This window comes from Odontesthes bonariensis, chromosome 13 (genome assembly GCF_027942865.1).
Source record: "Odontesthes bonariensis isolate fOdoBon6 chromosome 13, fOdoBon6.hap1, whole genome shotgun sequence".
Lineage (NCBI taxonomy): Eukaryota > Metazoa > Chordata > Actinopteri > Atheriniformes > Atherinopsidae > Odontesthes > Odontesthes bonariensis.
This window is the reverse complement of record NC_134518.1, coordinates 34,779,676-34,798,362: the sequence shown is the minus strand read 5'-3', so window position 1 is coordinate 34,798,362 and position 18,687 is coordinate 34,779,676. Positions and strand designations below refer to the sequence as shown.

The 18,687-nt window shown below is 42.8% G+C and overlaps 2 protein-coding genes across 2 annotated transcripts; both read right to left on the bottom strand.

Annotated features, from left to right (window-relative positions):
* Nucleotides 1–1,095: 1,095 nt before the first annotated feature.
* Nucleotides 1,096–3,362, bottom strand: LOC142397417 (snRNA-activating protein complex subunit 1-like). The gene is made up of 2 exons (XM_075480767.1): nucleotides 2,640–3,362; nucleotides 1,096–1,535 (listed from the first exon to the last, which is right to left on the bottom strand). Exons 1-2 carry the CDS (start codon nucleotides 3,325–3,327, stop codon nucleotides 1,165–1,167), a joined length of 1,059 nt encoding a protein of 352 aa, XP_075336882.1. The 5' UTR covers nucleotides 3,328–3,362; the 3' UTR covers nucleotides 1,096–1,164.
* Nucleotides 3,363–4,351: 989 nt separating this feature from the next.
* Nucleotides 4,352–18,670, bottom strand: srp72 (signal recognition particle 72). Its single transcript, XM_075481991.1, has 19 exons — nucleotides 18,532–18,670; nucleotides 17,449–17,569; nucleotides 15,521–15,641; nucleotides 14,438–14,581; nucleotides 14,243–14,354; nucleotides 14,138–14,169; nucleotides 10,088–10,212; nucleotides 9,950–10,007; nucleotides 9,735–9,866; nucleotides 9,511–9,639; nucleotides 9,198–9,270; nucleotides 8,914–8,978; nucleotides 8,510–8,605; nucleotides 8,275–8,378; nucleotides 7,956–8,033; nucleotides 7,399–7,536; nucleotides 7,262–7,299; nucleotides 7,009–7,168; nucleotides 4,352–5,336 (listed from the first exon to the last, which is right to left on the bottom strand). Exons 1-19 carry the CDS (start codon nucleotides 18,629–18,631, stop codon nucleotides 5,150–5,152), a joined length of 2,013 nt encoding a protein of 670 aa, XP_075338106.1. The 5' UTR covers nucleotides 18,632–18,670; the 3' UTR covers nucleotides 4,352–5,149.
* Nucleotides 18,671–18,687: the final 17 nt, after the last annotated feature.

The window sequence follows — 18,687 nt, the reverse complement described above, 5'->3', positions numbered from 1 at the left end:
ACGCACGTATAAATACGTCAAAATTTAACGCGTTAACTGGTATATATCCCTTTATGAGCAGTGTACCCATCTTCTGATGGCTACTTCCAGCAGGAAGTAGTTTACAGATGACTTTGGTTTTGTTTTGGAAGAACTTTAAAATGAAAATGGCCGAGTAAAAGTTCCATACCCTTTTCCATGTTTGGTGGATCCGTCGATTACTTTCTTTTCCGGTTCCACAGACATTTACAAAATAAAAGCCTGTGAGCAACAAACTTTTACAATAAAAATGAATAATGAAACCTACGCTACTGCAGGATAAAATATTTATGGCGTTAAATAATTAACGAGTTACCGCAATAATAACGAGTTAACTCGCCCAGCCTAATTTTTATTTAAGGAGAATTCCAGCCATTTTACATATCCCATCTGTTGGAGACCCAGGAAAGTTGGCCAAAGGGAAAACCGCGAGAAATTTTAATGCCCGGTGCGCAAAGTTGTCCAATTGCGCTGATTTCCATGAAAGCGGGCTCTTTCGGGCAAGCGTTTAACCTTTCCTGAGGCTCTTAACGTGTGTCAAAATACTTTTGACCGAATTGGCCCGTGGTGTCAGTAGCAATACAATTCAACCCAGGGGTTAACCATAAAAGACAATTTTGGAATACTATAGTGTAAGACTTCGGCGATCAATTTGTGCGCACGCCTGTGGAACACGGAAGCTGAGAGAGGTAGGTGCGCTGTTTTTGAAATCTCCAAATGTATCATGTCTGTGCTAGCTAATGGTATGGTTAGCCCCTGGGTTGAATTGTATTGCTACTGACACCACGGCCAATTCGGTCAAAAGTATTTTGACACACGTTAAGAGCCTCAGGAAAGGTTAAACGCTTGCCCGAAAGAGCCCGCTTTCATGGAAATCAGCGCAATTTGACAACTTTGCGCAGCGGGCATTAAAATTTCTCACGGTTTTCCCTTTGGCAAACTTCCCTTGGTCTCCAACAGATGGGATATGTTTGTAAAATGGCCAGAATTCTCCTTTAAATTGGCTTTTTTAAAAAAAAAAAAAAAAAAGGAGACCATGAGCAAGAAGTTAATTATTTATTGAGAAATATGTCAAACAATTATCCAGGTTTTAAAAGAACAGTTAACTCTGGGCTCATTGGGAACTAAAGCAAACTTTCCCACCACTTACAGCCTGCATGGCGCGGTCTGGTGGAGCCTCTTCATGGGCACCCCCTCCAGCTGCTCGGGGATGCTCAGCAGCCAGGCCTGGGAGCTCCGCTCCTCCTTGGTCACCCCCAGGCTGCTCCATGTCCGTGCCCGCAGGGAGGCGGGCCTCTTCTTCTTGGGAGCCGCGGCTTCCCGGACCTGCTCCGCGCCGGAGCTGGAGGAGTCCACCACCTCAACCTGCCGGTGTCTCCTGGACTTGGACGCCTCCTGGTAGCTGCTGTAGCTCTTCTGCTTGATTGTGGACAGAAGCGTGGCTCTCCTGCTGCTGTACTCCTCGTCCTCAGCCACCTCTCCTCCAGCCTTCTGTGAGGGGGAAGTCTTCTGCTGCCCTGCGATTAGGGATGGGGATTGATAAGATTTTTACGATTCCAATTCCATTTTCGATTCTGCTTAACGATTCAGTTCTTTGTCGGTTCCCTTATGGATTCTCATTTGGAGAAAAAGGACAACAAACCGGTCAATTAGCATCAACTTTGTTTAGTTTAGAAGTAGCACGAGTCATGACCTCACAAACCCAACAACGGTGAGGTCCACATTGGTCTATCCTGGCCTGGGTAATTTAACTCTTCCCTGCTCTGGTGAAAGGAGAAGCTGGAGGTAGAGGTGAACTGGGGGTAGTACCACCAGCCTCTGGCTCTGAGCCAGTCAGGCTCTGTCTCTCATGATTTCATCTAAATGTAATGCCTGAGAAGGCATTCATTTAACCTTAACCGTTACTAACAGCAGCTTTTACAATGAGGCAAATGGTGCGAACATAAGAGGCAGTGTTAGTTAGTTACCTGCAGCGTTAGCTGAGGACATGCTAACGCTGCTAACGTTGCTGCTGGGTTCAGATTCACCAACGTTAGTCTGGAGCAGATCGAAAACGCGACATTCATTCATAGTTATTGCATGTTGGTAGTATTTCCTCCCTTTGAAATATTCACTTTGCAAGTTGCCCTGTTGTCGTCTTTTTTAGGGATGTGTAACCAAACTTTCGAGCGTTTGTACCGCTTGGGCGCCATGTTTACTGTTGACTGCGCTGGACTCGCCACGCAACGTTGCGTGGTGACGTCATTTGCGCCCACTGGAATCGATAAGGGAAAAATCGCCAAACGATTCCAAGGAATTGAAACACTGGGAACCGGTGTTCTGTTGATTTTGTGCTACCGCCGCAAAAACCGATAGATCGATTCAAGCTACCCTATCAAAAAAAAAAAAAAATGCAACTATAGTTTTCTACCTCTGTTTATTAATAAAGTCATGAAGTAAGTGTTTTTGTCTCGTGTGTAATTATAAAAAGTGTAATGAAATTGATTTATTTATGAGGGTAGCATATTTTGATAGTCCAATAACACGCTGTCAAATAATGCTCCCCCTTCAATGCATTCATCATGACAATGATAGAGCAGAGTCACCTAAATAAAGACAGAAGTGTCCCAAATACACCCTACCTGTGATGGACTCCGACATGCAGAGTTTCAGGCGGGAGGCGAAGTCTCTGTGGGTCATGGTGACGTTGCGGTTCACCTCCACGGCCTCCTTCAGCCTCTCATAGTGGGCCTGGATGTTGGCCATCTCCTCCAGGATCCCTGCGGACATCAGTTCCTGGACCGCGGTCGTCCTGCTCAGGAACCCGAGGCACAGCGGCTCGCTCTTGGGTTTCTGCTGCTTCTGGAAGGTGAGAAAATGAGGCATGGCCGTGTAGTGGAGCGCTTTGGCTGCAGAAAGCTTCTGATAGATGTAAATCACATCATAGTGCTCCGAGTCCACAGAGTCTCTGAGGAAGTTTTGCACGTGGGTCCAGTCCCTGAGAGCCAGCCTGATCTTCAGAGGAGGCGTGGCAAGCTGCGTGTGGTAGAACCCAAACATCAGATACAGACCACAGACTCGGATCTGGTAGCTGTACGGAGGCAGGAAGTATTTCACGGCTGTGCCGAGAGTTATCCTGCTGAATCTCTTCAGCTCGCTGCTGCTGTTGATGCCGATGAAGACGTCCGAGAGGCGCATGTCCCGCCAGATGGCCGAGAAGTCCTCATACCTGACCGAGTCAGTCTGCTGGAAGCGGCCCAGCAGCTCCTCCACGTCCTCGGTCAGCGGGCCGTAGAAGAAATCCGAATAAGCGGGTGGAAAACGAGGCATTGTGTCCACGGAAGATCCACGAACAAACTTTTAACTCCTCCTCAGCCGTTTTTTTGAGGCTGAGCACACAACAGGTGCAGCTCATTAGTGATTAATTATGGTGAAACAGCGACACCCAGCGGCGAAAGTGACAAATAGAGAATAAAATACATTTTCTCTAGAAAAGTAGATGAATACATATTAAAATTTAAATTACTTTTATTTTGTTTGAGCGTTGACCCACTTTGAGGCATGGTGTCCACGGAAGATGCAGGAACAAACGTTTAACTCCGTGTTTTTTTAGGCTGAGCACACAACAGGTGCAGCTCATTAGTGATTAATTATGGTGAAACAGCGACACCCAGCGGCGGAAGAAAGAATCAACCAAACAAGTAAAGCAGCTGCGTGTTTGAGGGCAACAAAAGTGACAGAATAAAATACATTTTCTCTAGAAAAATAGATGACTGCACATTAACATTTATATATTTTATTTGAGCTTTTAAAGAAATCAGAACTATATTAATAAACATTAATTGGGTCGAAGTTGAGTGTTCAGATGACCTCGAAATATACTTTAAAAGATTTTGACAGAAGTATTATTACTCTGATTCTGTGTAACTGAATGGCAGCACTCTTATTTAAAGTTTCTGAGATTTTTATGGTCAAATCTGGTTCTATTTATTGATCTTTGATCCGATTTACCTTTATATCTGCTATCCTAAAAGCACTTTGACGTTTGGAAAGGTGCTCAATGCATAAACTCTACTTACAAATGAAACATTGGAATATAATTTAAAGAAAGTAATTACCTGGTTTACGCTGGAGATTTACCTGAAATCAAGACAAACATTAGACATGGTAAAAAAAAAAAATTGCATCTGGGACCAAAGATTCATGCTTCTAAATGTGTAATGGCTGTTGTTGCATTAAAAAAACAAAACAAATGACAGCATTAAAACACAAAGAAGAAGAAATTAACAATACCAATTAGGGCCACTAAAAAAAAAAAATCAAAGGAGAAAACTTTCACAGGAAACACAAGACGCACGTTGCTGTTCAGTTTTATTGAGACTTAACAAAAATGGGAAAACTCTCTTTTCAACTCATGCAAACGACAGTGGAAACTCTTTCGCTTGAATTCAGACACCGATTTAAAAATAAATATCTTCCTTTAGTGCAGCCGACTGAAAATAAGAAGACGTGTTAAAGAAATGTGAAGCAGACGGTCTGACAGCCTAAAGGACAATTCCGCCTAAAATCCCAACTTAAAGTCACTCTGAAAAAAAAAAAAAGCATAAATTATTCCAACTGTTTGGTTTAAAAAAGTATTTAACGTACAATAAAAAGGAGCAGACAGCTGGTAGGATGAAGCTTGTAAAGGACCGACATGATTTTTAAGGTTTAATTAGAATCCATTTTGACATTTTATGAGACATTTGTGTCTGTGAACCTCTTACAGAAACGTAAAACACGTTATAACTGTCATGTACTGATAGAAAAATACTCCAGAGAACATTATTCATTGTAAATATACTGCTAACTTATATCCGTAGTGTTTTTGTTCGTGGACCTCAAAAGGTCACGGCTAAAAAACAAAAACAAACAAAAAAAAAAACACTGTTTTATAGAGCAACATAAAGCCTATTTTAGTGGAACTGTCCTTTAAATATTCTCCTGCACTTTCATTTTGTACATAAAAAGAAACAAAAACAAATTAAAGGCGGAGAACGAAGAGTTGATTTTGGTTTCACGTGTTTGAATAAACGCACCGAACGGGAGGCGAAAGAAACCGAACGAAACTGAACTCAAAAACAAAAAGGCTCCAGATTTCCTCCACATGTCGCTACCAGCCTCCTTTCCCGCCCTTCTTCTTCTTCTGTGGTGCCTTCTTGCGGGTCGCCCCTGAAGCAGAAGGCTTCTGTTGTCGTGGGGGGACCACGCCGGCTGGGGCGGCTGCGGCGGTGGATGATCCGGACGCAGAGCCCGGTCTCGGGGAGGTTGGGGGGCTACTGGCGGTCTTACTGGCATCCCTGAGGAGAGACAAAGATGGAGCATTTAGCCATTGTTGTGATAGTTGTACTCCAACTCGCAGTATTTGTTTGATTTGAGGAAGAGTGATTACTTTCTACCTTTTTAAAAAAAAAAGGTAGAAAGTAATCTTCTTCAGTTTGCTCAGAAGTTTGTTTTTAGATCGCTACAAAATCCCAAAGACTCATAATATAATAATCATTAATAATAATAAAGTGGGTCAAACAGATCAGTCAAAAGAAACCGATGACATTCCCATCTGGGGAAATGGACGACTTATTCTAGTCTGACCTGGACCTGGAGTTGTGTTTGATACTAAAAAGCTCTCAAACCTTCTCTTTGCACTGACCCTCTCAAACAGATTTACTTTCAGCAGACTTCAACAAGAGCTTTTTCCTGCTGGACGTCCGATTTTTGGTAAGAAGATCTTCTAAACTGTCATTTGCAGCTGGATTTCTAGTTAACACATTTGGCATAAACTGCGTATAAATGATGGGCCACACGTTCCTTTCCTTCTCTACAAACATTAAGACATAATATTTCAGAAATGAGAAGGTTTTTCTCCTCATTTAATAGCAATTTAGCAATTCTTCTTCCCTCGGCTCCTCCTACAGATGTGTTTATCTGTCTAAATGCACATTAATTTGCCACCAGAAGCCACCGATAATATCACTTTGTTGTTATTAAACTGACCGAACATTTTTATGTGAAAAGAGCCGTTTGTAAGTCAGTCTGAAACAGGACCGAGGCGCTCCAGGGCGTTTTCAGGTCCAGGAATGTCCATGATCAAAATTCATGTACCTCAAATCAAGTCAAAGCTCACATTTTTAAAGGTTCACACACTTGTTGAGTAGCTTTCATTCTTAAAGGCGGGGTAGGGGTTCTTTTTCTGGAGCATTTTTTTTACATATTGCTTGAAATACTCTTCACACCCCCATTGCAACCAATTAATTAAAAGTTTTGACACAAAAATTTTAAGTTTTAGTGGCCTCTAGAACGAACAATCCAGGAAAAACACTATCCAATCATACTGAACGGACCGTTCACAATGATTGGATTCTGATGCGTCTATCAAACTGCAACCTGCCCCTCCCTCCCCCTCCTCCCCCCCCCTGTGCGCGTACCCTGCTCCGTGAACGAATTACGCGTCCAGAAGCTTGGCAGGAAGCTAAACTAGAGCCAGCTTGGCTAGCACCTAGCATTATTAAACGTATAGTTAGCATAAACTAAATACTAAATACTAAATACGGCAACGATCGATGCTTGCTGTCAGAACAGCGCTCGTGCACCTTCGTGCTCGTTCATGTACTCTAGAGGCGTGGCTTCGGGGGGGAAAGTGAAGAAAAGGGTTGGGACTTTTGACCTGTGTATTTTCAAAATGCAGCTTCGCTGGACTCAAAATCCAGGATCTCCTACCCTACCTTTAAGTTCCTCCAGCTTCAGAATCATGTCGGGTAAAGACGAGAAGCCAATCAGATGAGAGGAAGCTGCAGGTGTGAAATACAAATCCAGGTTCCCCCTCCCGACACACTGATTTTTCCCTCCAGTGTTAGAATAATGGTAATCTTGGCCACGGCAGATTTCTGCAGCAGCTGGAAATGTAGTGAAACCGAAGCCCTAATGGAGGAGATTTCCTCCAGGAGTCACACGTGCATCCGACTGCAGTTCACTCACAGCTCAGCTGAAGCTCCGGCTGTCGCACCCTGCGTGCCTTTCCCGATCTGCTCCTTCTTCTTGCCCTTCTTCTTGCCTCTGTAGTAGGAGCGCTCCCTCATGGGAAGCCACCGCTCGGGGTCAGGGGTCGCTTTGGGGTCGTAGTTCTTGGGCAGTTTGCCTAAAAAAGATCGAGTGGGGTTTAAACTAAACAATCAGCTCCGTTATTTAACTGTAAAACTTTCTGAACACACACGTATTCCTTTAAATGTACCTTTCTTTTTCTTCTTCTTCTTTTTGATTTCGCCTTGACTGTAAAAGAAAAAAAGTAGACGGAGGAAGGATGTGAATCCTTTTGGATCCGTACATCTTGTGAACAGCTCAGAGTTGCCTGGCAGACGGAGGACTCACCCTGGCTCTTTGGGAAGGTTTTCTCCGATGATTTTAGCAGCTTTTTTCCTGACGTAAGTGGCACCGTGGGAGTTCTCCAGCTCGTCCACATCCACGTTGAAAGACATGGCGTCTGCAGACGGCAGGTGCTTGCTGAGGCTGGAGAGAACCGCTAAGGACTTAACAGTTTATTCTATAGTATTCTATATAAATTTCATAATTTTCATTTAAATTATTTATTTGTTTCTCTTTACATTCTTTTATGTATCTTTAATGCTTCTTCCACTCCCTGCTGCAATACTTTTATTTTATGTGAAGCACTTTGAATTGTTTGTACATGAAATGTGCTATATAAATAAATTTGATTTGAGTAGAATTACTAGTTTTATCCGACCGTGAATCCCAAACACGGAACCGTTTATTCATCTCAGGGAAAAACAGCAAATTATCATCAAAAATGTGATAATATTTAACATCACTGTGTAAAATTAAGCCTGGAAAAGATACTTTCAGGTTATTAGACAACAGCTTCAGCTCTAATTTCTTTCATTTGAAGCGTTTTCCAGGTAAAAGGATACGATTTAGCTTTATCCGTGTCCACCAGAGAATAAGCAGAGATGAGCTGTGCCAGCGTGTGGACGTCGTTCGTGTTCTGTCTGCATTGAAAGAGGAACAAAAGAGGAGAGTAAAACATCTGTGCAGGGAAATTTAAGACTGATAACAATGATTACATTTAAAAAGGTACTGAATAAATATGAATTCATATAAAATCTGAGATATTTGGACTTGCTGGTAAGAAGCAAACAAAAAGCTGCAGCTGTGAGAGGATCTGCTTTTTCCTCAAACCCGTGTTGGACAGGCTGGCTCAGCGTTAGCGTTCAGCTAACGTTAACTCACTTCCACAGCTGATCCAGATCACTGATGGCTTCTTTTTTCCGCCCATGCTTCAGTTTGAAATTCGCAGCTTCTCGCACGAGAGCCAAGTGTGCGTCCGATCCGGGCTGCGGAGGAGAAACGCGTTCAGTTATCTGAAAGCCCTCGAGTCCGCTTCAACACGACAAAGTCTGAATGCTCAGATTGATGTTGTGCACGAGAGGAGCAGGGCAAAGAAAAAGCTCCGATGGTGACAAACCTGTTCTGACTGATAATGCTCAATCGCTTGTTTGAAAACATCGATGGCGCTGTCGATGTCTTCTTCGTGAGAATACATCGCCACCAGAGCTGAAACCTGAAGAGTAACGACACGGTTCAGATCAGGGATCAGAAAACATCAGTTTTATCAGGCAGGGATGTCCAAAGTTGGACCTGCAGGGCCACCGTCCTGCAGGCTTTAGAGGTTTCCTGCTCCAGCACACTTGATTCAGATCAGTGCATCATCAGCAGGCTGCTGCAGAACTCAAAGATCTTGTGAAGAGATCTAATTCATCTGAATCAGGTGTGCTGAAGCAGGGAAACATCTAAAAGCTGCAGGACATCCCTGCTTTAGATGAATGTTTGAGGAAAAGTACAAAAAAAGATCGTATTTCATCGTCTCACCATCCCTGCTTTCCGTTTGAACTCGTCGATGGACTTCAACACGTCACACGCTTTTGTCACATGACCTGCAGACCAAAAACGGAACATTTCAACAGAGCAGAAAGCCCAGAATAACACAACCAAACCTCAATTTAAACGTTTAATATCTCTAAAAAAAATAAAAGAAAGGAAACAAACCAGTAGTTTACCAAGTAAATTAGAAACCCTGTGGACAGATATTTAGGAAACTGAGAACTAACATTTTAAACGCCGTCACGTCTGAATGCATGACAGCGAGTCAGTACCTTGTACTAAGTAGAGTTGTGCCATCGTCAGCTTGATGCTGGACGCGCTCTCTGGATTTTGATCAGAGAATTGCTGTAAAAGAGAAAAAAAAAAGAAAAGTAGATTAACACACAGAGCAAAACGCAGACCCAAGTCTGCGTTTTCCATAAAAGAGGTTTGGACACGGCTGCTCGCCGTATATTCAGTCTCTCATTCATACATACAGAGTCCGACACATTAACTGAGAGAAGCAGAAATAAATAAGTCCAACTTCAGGGCTTTTAAATGGTGTGAAGCGGCCCGCTGACGGGCAGCGGCGTGCGTCAGGCGTACCTGGAGCAGCTCGATGGCCCTGCTGTGCTGCTTCTCCCGGCACAGCTGAGCCACCTGGATGAGCACCGGCCGCGGATGACCTGGATTCTGCGACTGCAGACTGGACGACAGCTTCCTGCACTGGTCGGCCTGTTCGCAGGCAGAGAGCAAAGCACGAATAAGTCTGAAAATTGTGGATGAAATGAACGAAACGCCCCGCAGCCTCTCCCACATCACATGCGCACCTGGTTCGTGTACATGGCCAGCAGCGCTTTGTTGAAGTCGATGGCCTGCAGCTGCTTCTTTGCCAGCTTGTATTCGACACCTTCGGCGTTCGTCAGCTTCACCTTTTTCTTCGAGTCGAACACGTTTTGGTCCTGAGGGGAGCAAACGGAGCGTTAACAGCGGCCGACGTTAAACAACGAGGTTTCACCGCGAAGTGGAGCAGCTTTCCGCCCACCTTGTTTATCGTGATGATATTGTTGGCCGTCACAGCCAGCAGCCCCACATCAGACGGCCTGAAATCACATCAGAGTCACGCCACGGAACATCTATTCAACACCTCACGTTCACCATCTGTTCCGACGCCTCGACTCACTTGAGCTTGATGACCTGGTTGTAGAGCTGCAGCGCCTCGTCCGTCCGGCCCTGCGACTGCATGATGTACGCCATCTGAGAATGGATGACCGCCAGCTCCGACTCGATGTCCTCCTCAGTCACATCCTGGAAGAGACAAAGCAGCCACGACTGTGATTATCTGGAGATCAAACGGATGATCTTCAGTAACACAAGTTTCAGATCGAATCAAAACTACAGCACAAAGTCTTCTACAACACTGGAAAAAATCAAAGTCTTACTAAGTATATTTGTCTCATTTCTAGTCAAAATATCTCATTACATTTAATATAAGACACAACTGCCTAACAAGCACCATTTCAGCCAGATATAGGGACTTGTTTGAAGACAATACATCTGGAATATCTTGTTAAATGAAAAAGTCTTGAAAACAAATTGTTTTGAGTCACATATCATATGAAACAAGCTTTTTTTTTTTACATTTGAAGAGGTTTTTAAGCTAATTTCAAGATCACTTTTATCTAAAAAGTCCTAAATATCACATCTTATTTCAAGAAATCTTGACAAGCCAATTTTCACTATGTCCATTGGCAGATTTTTTTTGCTTATTTCAAGCAAAAACGTCTTTTATTTGTTGTTTTTTTTAACTTATATTTGGAGGGGCATTTTTTTACAGATAAATCCCTGAAACAAACCAGAACAAACGAGAGTGATGAAATTTAACAAACCGCTGACTGGCTGGTAAAATCTGGAAACCTTACAGAGAGTTACAGCTGATCTAAAGATGAAGGCAGTCAGGATATTTATAAGTTGTGTTCATGTGTAAATGTGGCACAAACAAAGGAGGTTTCTGAGGACGTTGTAGATGTTCATCAGGCTGGAAAACAGTTTATATACGCGAGTGTATACGTATCTGAATTCTTTATCTTTGAACTGAATCTTAACATAAAGTCCATCACGCAGCAAGACAGTTCGAATGATAAGACACAAAAAAAAGCAAACTCATATGAAATCAAGCTTTAGAAAATGACCCCAGATTATGCAGTTGCTCATCAAATCCTTTCATGACTGAAGTGGTAGTAGATGCTCCCCCACATACTGTAAAGTGCCGATAAATCCCAATAAAGCTGCTCTCATATTCTCACTGAAATCAGCCCGTTAAGACCATTTGCCAACCGTCCCACCTCTCCAATAACATCCAGATTTTAAGAACCGCACCATTAAATCACCGTTAAAGTGCCTTAAAGACAACATCTGTGCAGCGAACTCGGCTGCACTCGCATGCACGATGATCTCCCACAGGGGACGTTCGCTCACACAGTCCACAGCGTTTCAGTGTCCGATGCACACGACCCGAGGACAGGTGTCCTATCAAGTCCAACTCATAACTGTAGCTGGAATCAAGTGAGCAGGCAACCACAGCGACCGAGCTCTGGCACACAAATAGTTCTACTAAAAACGGTTAAAAGAGGCACAAAGTCATTGCCCTAACCCTCAAAGTGTGGGGCACGGAGACATGGCAAGTGTGGCGCGACAAACGGGAGGAAATTTTCAATTTTATGCCCATCTTAAATGCTTTTCTTTATCGACAATAAAGATAATTCACTAAACAAAACACCCACACACAAACAAAGTAATAAGGAATAGCTAAAATTAGTCAAAGTCAACTTTATTGGTCAGATCTGTATACGTACAGGACATACACAGGCTTAAAATGACGTTTCTCTCAAACTCAATAGTGCAGCGCAGCGGTAGCATTTAACTTGACTTAACACTTAATACAAGGCAGAAATAAAATATGGTAACCGGTAAACAGAGTGACAGCACAATGTGGATATATACACACAAAGTCTCTGATATTGACATCAGAAGTAAAGTGGCATATGCAGAAGTAAGTAAAATAAATATGTTTATGTGCAAATATATATGTGCAAAGTAAATGTAAAGGTCCTTGATGTACTCTACGACTAAAATTATGGAATGCAGTGGATTTGGAGTAGTGCAAGTATAACAGTAGTGCAAATTGAATGTTCAGATTTGTGAACATTTGTGCCATTAAAGATTTGTGATTATGAGAGAGCATTGGGAGACCGGGAGAAAAACGTAACCTGGAACTAAAGTGCAAAAACAATGAGTGACGTCGGGTTGTTAATTGCAGCGGGACAACAAGGTAGCAGGTAGCATAACTGTGAGAAACATGGATAAATTTGTGAATTTGTGACCAAAAAAGAGCACCAGCACCATCACAAACACACAAGACACAGGGGCCAAGTCAACGAAAAACCCAACCGAAAAGAAAATATGATGAAAGCCATCTTGGTCTAGGATTCCCGGTTGTAGAGGACAGACCGATGTGTGCTCTGTGTCTGAAGCCGTTAGCAGCAGACAGCATGAGGCCGAACAAATTAAGGAGACACCTGGAGATAACACACACCTGTCACATTAACAAGCCATCGGATTTCTTTAAAAGAATATCGACAGCAGGAGCAGCGCCTGGTAAAAGCTGCGTCGAGCACAAATGGCCTCGTACAAAGTTACATACAGAATCCTGCAGTGCAGCCACATGCTTCTCAGCTGCGGCATCTCTGAAAACAAAACACAGATCTCAGCTCAGCATGACTTCAGAGGCAGTTTCAAGCCTGCAACCACGTTTTGAGAAGTTGTGCAAAACAGGCTCATTGCAGCCACTAATGCAGGGAAACATTTTAGTTGTTTTTTGCACTGTTTCATTGACTACTGTAGTTTTAGTCTTTTTGTTTTTGATTCAAGTGACGATGGCACAACGGCACTTTTATTTTCTCTTTTTGAACTTTGTGTTATTTGATGTTATTGTTGTATAAAATATGATGTCACTTGGTGTTAGTTCAATAAAGTTGAAATGTAATTTGTCAATATTTTTGTTGGGGCGACAGGGGGCAGGAGGGGCAGGTGGGGTATGGAAATCCCCACTTGTTCAAAGTGGGGAATGACCAAAAAAAGTTTGAGAACCACTGCCCTAACCCAACAGAAATGTTGTGAAAGGACATGAAGTCAGGAGTTAATGTGAGAAAACTCCCCAAACAACCCAGAACTGAAGCTACTCCGTACAAAGGAATGGTCTGAAATTCCTCCAAACTGAAGCTCAGGAATGATCGAAAGCTTTCCCATCGCTTATTAGAGCTAAACTCAAAGACCTGAAGGACCCTTTACAACCTTCAGTTCATTCTCTGATGAACTTAAAGGATAAAACTCTCAAAAGAAAGTCTTACGGGCACATTTCACCATCATCTTAAAGCAATACTATGTAACATTTCTACCTTAAAATAACAGCTTGAAAAAAATTGTGCGGCTAGAATGAGTTTTAATATTACGATTGGCCTGTCTCCTATGCCTTTCGGGGGTCTGAGTTGGAAAAACTGCGCTATGTAACTTTGCTGGAGCGGCCCGGGAGCTGAGCGGAAGTACTTCGACTTGCTTTCTGGCACACCTACCGCAAAAAACAAATGGACCCCTCTCACGCTCCCAGGTATAAGGCTAAGCTAGCGCAACATTGTCAGTACGATCATCATGGCAGAGGCACCGAAGAAACAGAAGAAGACGTTGACTGATGAAGCAAGCAAGAGACCGGACTAGAGTGGCTCTCGGAACAGCTTTTACTCGTTGGCGAGAGCTGAAAGAAACATTTGGATACAAGTTCGATTCAGAGCTAGCCACCTTTCTGCTGGATTAGTAAGTAGCTTATTTGCTGCCATGCTTTGTGCTGTGTTGTACTTGATGTTTCACTGTGTTCGGAAAGTGACTCGCTAGTTTGTTATAACTGAGGAAAACTATTTTCAACTGATTTCGCTAGGTTTAGCTGCTAGCAAGACCTCTAGTTAGCGATGTTAGCAAGCTTGCTATATCACGCTTGAACATTGATGCTAGATATGCACAAACGTGAAAGCGAAAGGGTGTTGTTTTTACGACAGTGTAACCGTACATTAGCCTGTAGGGGGAGCTCCATAATGGGCTTTTTGAGAAGTTAAATAGTATTGCTTTAAAGCATCTTTTATTTCCCGGATGACAACGTTGGAAATAGAAATCGGGCACTTACTGAATCGTCTGTCAGCGAGACTCTGCAGAGCTCTGTAAAGAAAACCACGAGTTACTATCAAACACCATTAAATGAAAAGTGGAGGCTGCTGGTAAAGACACTGACCCTCCGCCTGCTGTAGTTTATTGAAGGCCTCCGTCAGCCGTCCTTGGCCAATCAGAGCGCAGGCGGCGTTGTAGCAGAGCTCGTACGTCGACTCGGGGAGACCCAGATCGTCCTGCAGAGGAGAAAAAAAACGCTGGGTGTGAAGACGAGTTCGCTCCTTACACAGAAAGAAAAGCTGTGTGGATGAGAGCTTACGATCGGCGTCTTCTCCCACTGACTCATCGCGGCCACCACGGCAGCGAGGTTGGTCTTCCTCTCCTCCTCGTACTCATCCTGAGAGTTCCTGATCAGATCGGTGTAGACGGACTTGCACTCCTCGTAGCGCTCCAGTCTGTACAGCTGCACAAGGAGAGAAGCTGGTGGTAAGAACAGCCACTCAAACAGATTTAATATCCGTTTAAAGGCTATAAAAGAAGATTAGAAAAGACAACAAAATACACCAAATCAAATTAAAAACGGTGTTGGATAGCGAGGGACAGGGTGAGCAACTCTTTTAAAAGCCACGTTAAAGAAGTGTGAATGGGACTGGTTTCCATGAAGTGAATGAACTTTGCTTTAAAGTGTCTCCAGAGGAGGTGGTGCAGGTGTGGCTGTAACTCAGGAGAAAAACTAATTGTCCCGACTCCAAACACCTGCTCGTCTTCAACAATTATCTCCGGGAATATCTGGAATATCACATTATATCCTCTGGGAAGACACCAATTAGTCACACGAGTTGACTGGAAACAGCCGATGAGCCACATCATTTTATTCTATAACAGCTTCTCTCCGGTCCTCTTTGACTATGTGCTCAAGCGAGCGTGTAAGTTGGTACTTTATTTGTTTTACACCTTTTCTTATTCACTTCTTCTGTATGTCAATCAAAAAACGGTGGCTGAAAGCTGGCTACTGACATCATTTAAAGGGAAATAAAGGGTAAAGAGTGTGGTATGGACTTATAAAAGTCACACTCATATACACATTTATGTCTTTATTTATCTTCTAAAACACAAGCATGAACCCTCTGAGAAATCTCCAAAAATGTAGAGATATTTTATTTGTTGTCCAAGCGACGAATCTAACAAAAGTATACAAATCTGTGTGTGTGTGACATCACAATAACACACACGAAACAGTCAAAGCTAGCTCGTATCTTACGACTCTTTTAGTCTAAACTGAGTCACAACATGCAGGTTTGGTGTAAAATTTCTTCTTTCAACAAGAAAGTGGACAATAACACGGATTACAGCCACCCAAACAGTAAATATATACGATGAGCAACAAAGAAAACAGCCTCACCACTTGACCATGAAGTTCCTTCAGCTTGTCGGTCTGCTCAGTTGCAGCTTCGATGGTCTTCAGGGAACTTTCCACTCGGTTCAGCCGGTACTCGCAGTACGCCTTTTCAAACACAACCTCACTGACGGCAAAGAAAAGACAGAAACAGGAATTATTAACAGGAGGACGCTTCACTCTAAAGGGAGTTTAAAGAAAAGCTGAGTGTGTTTAATACTAAGTAGGACAGTCTGTATTACACAGGGACACAAATACGGGTCATTTTCAGGAGGATTAAGTGTCTTAATTATATTTTACAGTCCAATCATATCATTACGATTCTCAAGCATCACACAACACTGACTTCCTGCTCGTTACAGGTTGGTCTGAGGACCCTCTGACCTTTATTGACCAGGCAGCTGCTTGTTCTGGACTGGTATCGGCTCAGAGGGAGCTCAGCTGGAGAATCTGTCTTTACATCACGATAAAAAGCTGCAGTTTGAACTCCTTTAGAGGACCACAGACCCTGATAATTGAGGTCTTAATATCACCAGTAAATTCTAAAGGACATGAGTTTATGAAATGCTTTTCTGATGCTGCTGATCACTTCACAGATTTATTTTGTGCTCACACACACAACACTTTCACCTATAAAACACTTAAATCACCAGTGCAGACGGGATCTCTAAATAAATTCTCTATTAAACACCAACTGAATCACTAGTAAAGAGCCGGTTCTAAGGTTTGAGATAAGGAACTCCTGCTTCATGGCTTTTAAGGCATTTTTCAACTACAAGTTCTAATACAATACTAGAACTACAATTATGGTTGAGTTCCTTTAAATCATTTTAAAGCATAATGCTATAAATCCTCTTAATATATATTTTTCCCCTCTTCTTTGATTGCTTTTAACAGTGTATTCTATTTTTTCATTATCTTTAAATTGCTTGTTTTTATGCTGCTTTATGCTGTTCTTTTAAATGCCTTATCTTTATGTAAAGCACATTGAGTTGCCTGTGGTATGAAATGCGCTATATAAATAAAGATGCCTTGCCTTACAATACGGCTCGACTCTGCACGGCTCTCACGTGTTTTGGTTGCCATTACATGCAGTGCTGCCTCGCTGTGGGAAAGATGTTTATCATCTCAGCTTGTGTGAAGTTTTATCAACACGCATGAGACACACAACTTCCCTCTGTGTGTGCTTTTTATTACATTACACTGATTTAGCAGATGCTTTCATCAACAAAGCAACAAAGCTCAGCTTCAGTCAGCTGAGAAACTAAACTGATATGTAAATCTGTACCCGCACATGCTCGTGTATTCATGAGTCATGCACATAATATGGATTCTGTCTGCACAAATTAGATATGCAAGATTTATGTTGTAAATCGTCTGCAAGACTTTCAAACAACTTCAAATGACAAAGGAACACGTCGGTGCATGAAGAGAGTTATTAACACCCACAGGAGATTATTCTCTCCGACCAATTAGCACTGCAGTGTTTCCATGTCACAATATAGTTTCAGCTGAGCTCACTTAAAACCTCAGCTAAAGTAGTACTAAAAGAGCATCAGAAAGCCTTAGTCACGTGGTACAACTTACGAGGGAAAATCAAACCATCAGGTGTTTGCCTACGCCAAGAGATTTGAGCCAGAATCAAAGGAAAATGATCAAGAATAAACCAGTGTAACAAATCCTTCTTAACCAGTTTTGAAAATAAATCAAAACTACACTTCTGTCACATAGAACCGCATTTTAAAAGCTCACTTGTATCAAACAGCTTCTCCTTCCATAATAAATGGTATTAGTACTACTTAGTTAACTTGAATATGTTGCCTTTATCCTCTGATTTAGTAGTTACATGCGTTTTAACTGCGTTTTAAATGGCTCAACATACAGGAATAGTTATTGGAGTTTACAGTGAACACAGGAGAGTGACAGTTGTTTACCTGCCGAGCACTTTTGAGTGGGTATTCATGACATTCAGCGCCTCTTTAAAGCTCCCATTCTGAACGAGGCAGACAACTTTACAGTGAAGGGCCGTCAGGTCGTCCCTGTTCTCGTGCAAAACTATGGGAAAGAGGAAAAACACACATTGTCAAGCACGTAATAAATCTAATTCTAAAGGCACATGCGAGCCACAGACCAATTTGTTGACAACGTGATCATTAAGGGGAGCTTTAAACGACATTGGAGCCACTCTCCCCTCCGTCTCAGACATCTACACCACAGGCTGCATACGCAAGGCAACCAGGATTGTTAAAGACCCCTCCCACCCCTCACATAGACTTTTCTCACCCCTCTGATCTGGCAGAAGGTACGGTCTATCACCACCAGACTACAAAACAGCTTCTTCCCTCAGGCCATACGACTCCTCAACGCTCAGGGACTGATCTGATCACCTCTGTTGTATACTGTCCTGAGCCACTTTTTGTACTTTTTTGTACTTGTCTGATGCACTACTGCACCTCATGTAAATAATAATAGAGTCACTTTACACTTTTACACTTTACAAGCATTTTTTTGCACCACACTTGCAGTTACTTGTAGCATTTTTAGTATTGTATTTGTTGTCCCAGCTGTTCTTTGTTGTTGCTGTTTGTTTGCATTGAAAACTTCTTGAAAAAACGTTATTTCATTGCACTGTGTATATGGCTGGAATGACAATAAACCCTCTTGAATCTTGAATCTATAGCATCTTATTAGCTAACTGTATGCTAACAGTCAGGCTAGGGACACGTCAGTGGTCAGAAATAGACAACGGCAGTTCTGCGGTTAAAAATAACAAAATAATTATGCAAAAACCAAACGCACAACAGCTGACACATTAGCTTTATGACTAAAACATACGATTCTCCCGAGGTAATCAGTTACACTGAGCTACGTTGCTGTTTTATACTTGACAGTTAGTTAGCTTAACCACATGCTAACAGCTGGCGTTGGCTCAGACTCCCCCCGTTAACCGGGACCAGAGTCCGACCACCGGCCCGGTCCGGCTTTCAAAGGCGAGCCTGTCAAACATGGATACCTACTCTTAGTGAGAGCTTTCAGAGCTCGTGTGTAGTCTCCATTCTGACCACAGCGGTTCACTTCGGTCCACAGCGAAGCCACCGAGACCCCTCCGCTCGCCATCTTCGCTGAATGGACCAACTGGGAGGCGGAAACAGAATGACGTGTACTTCCGGGTT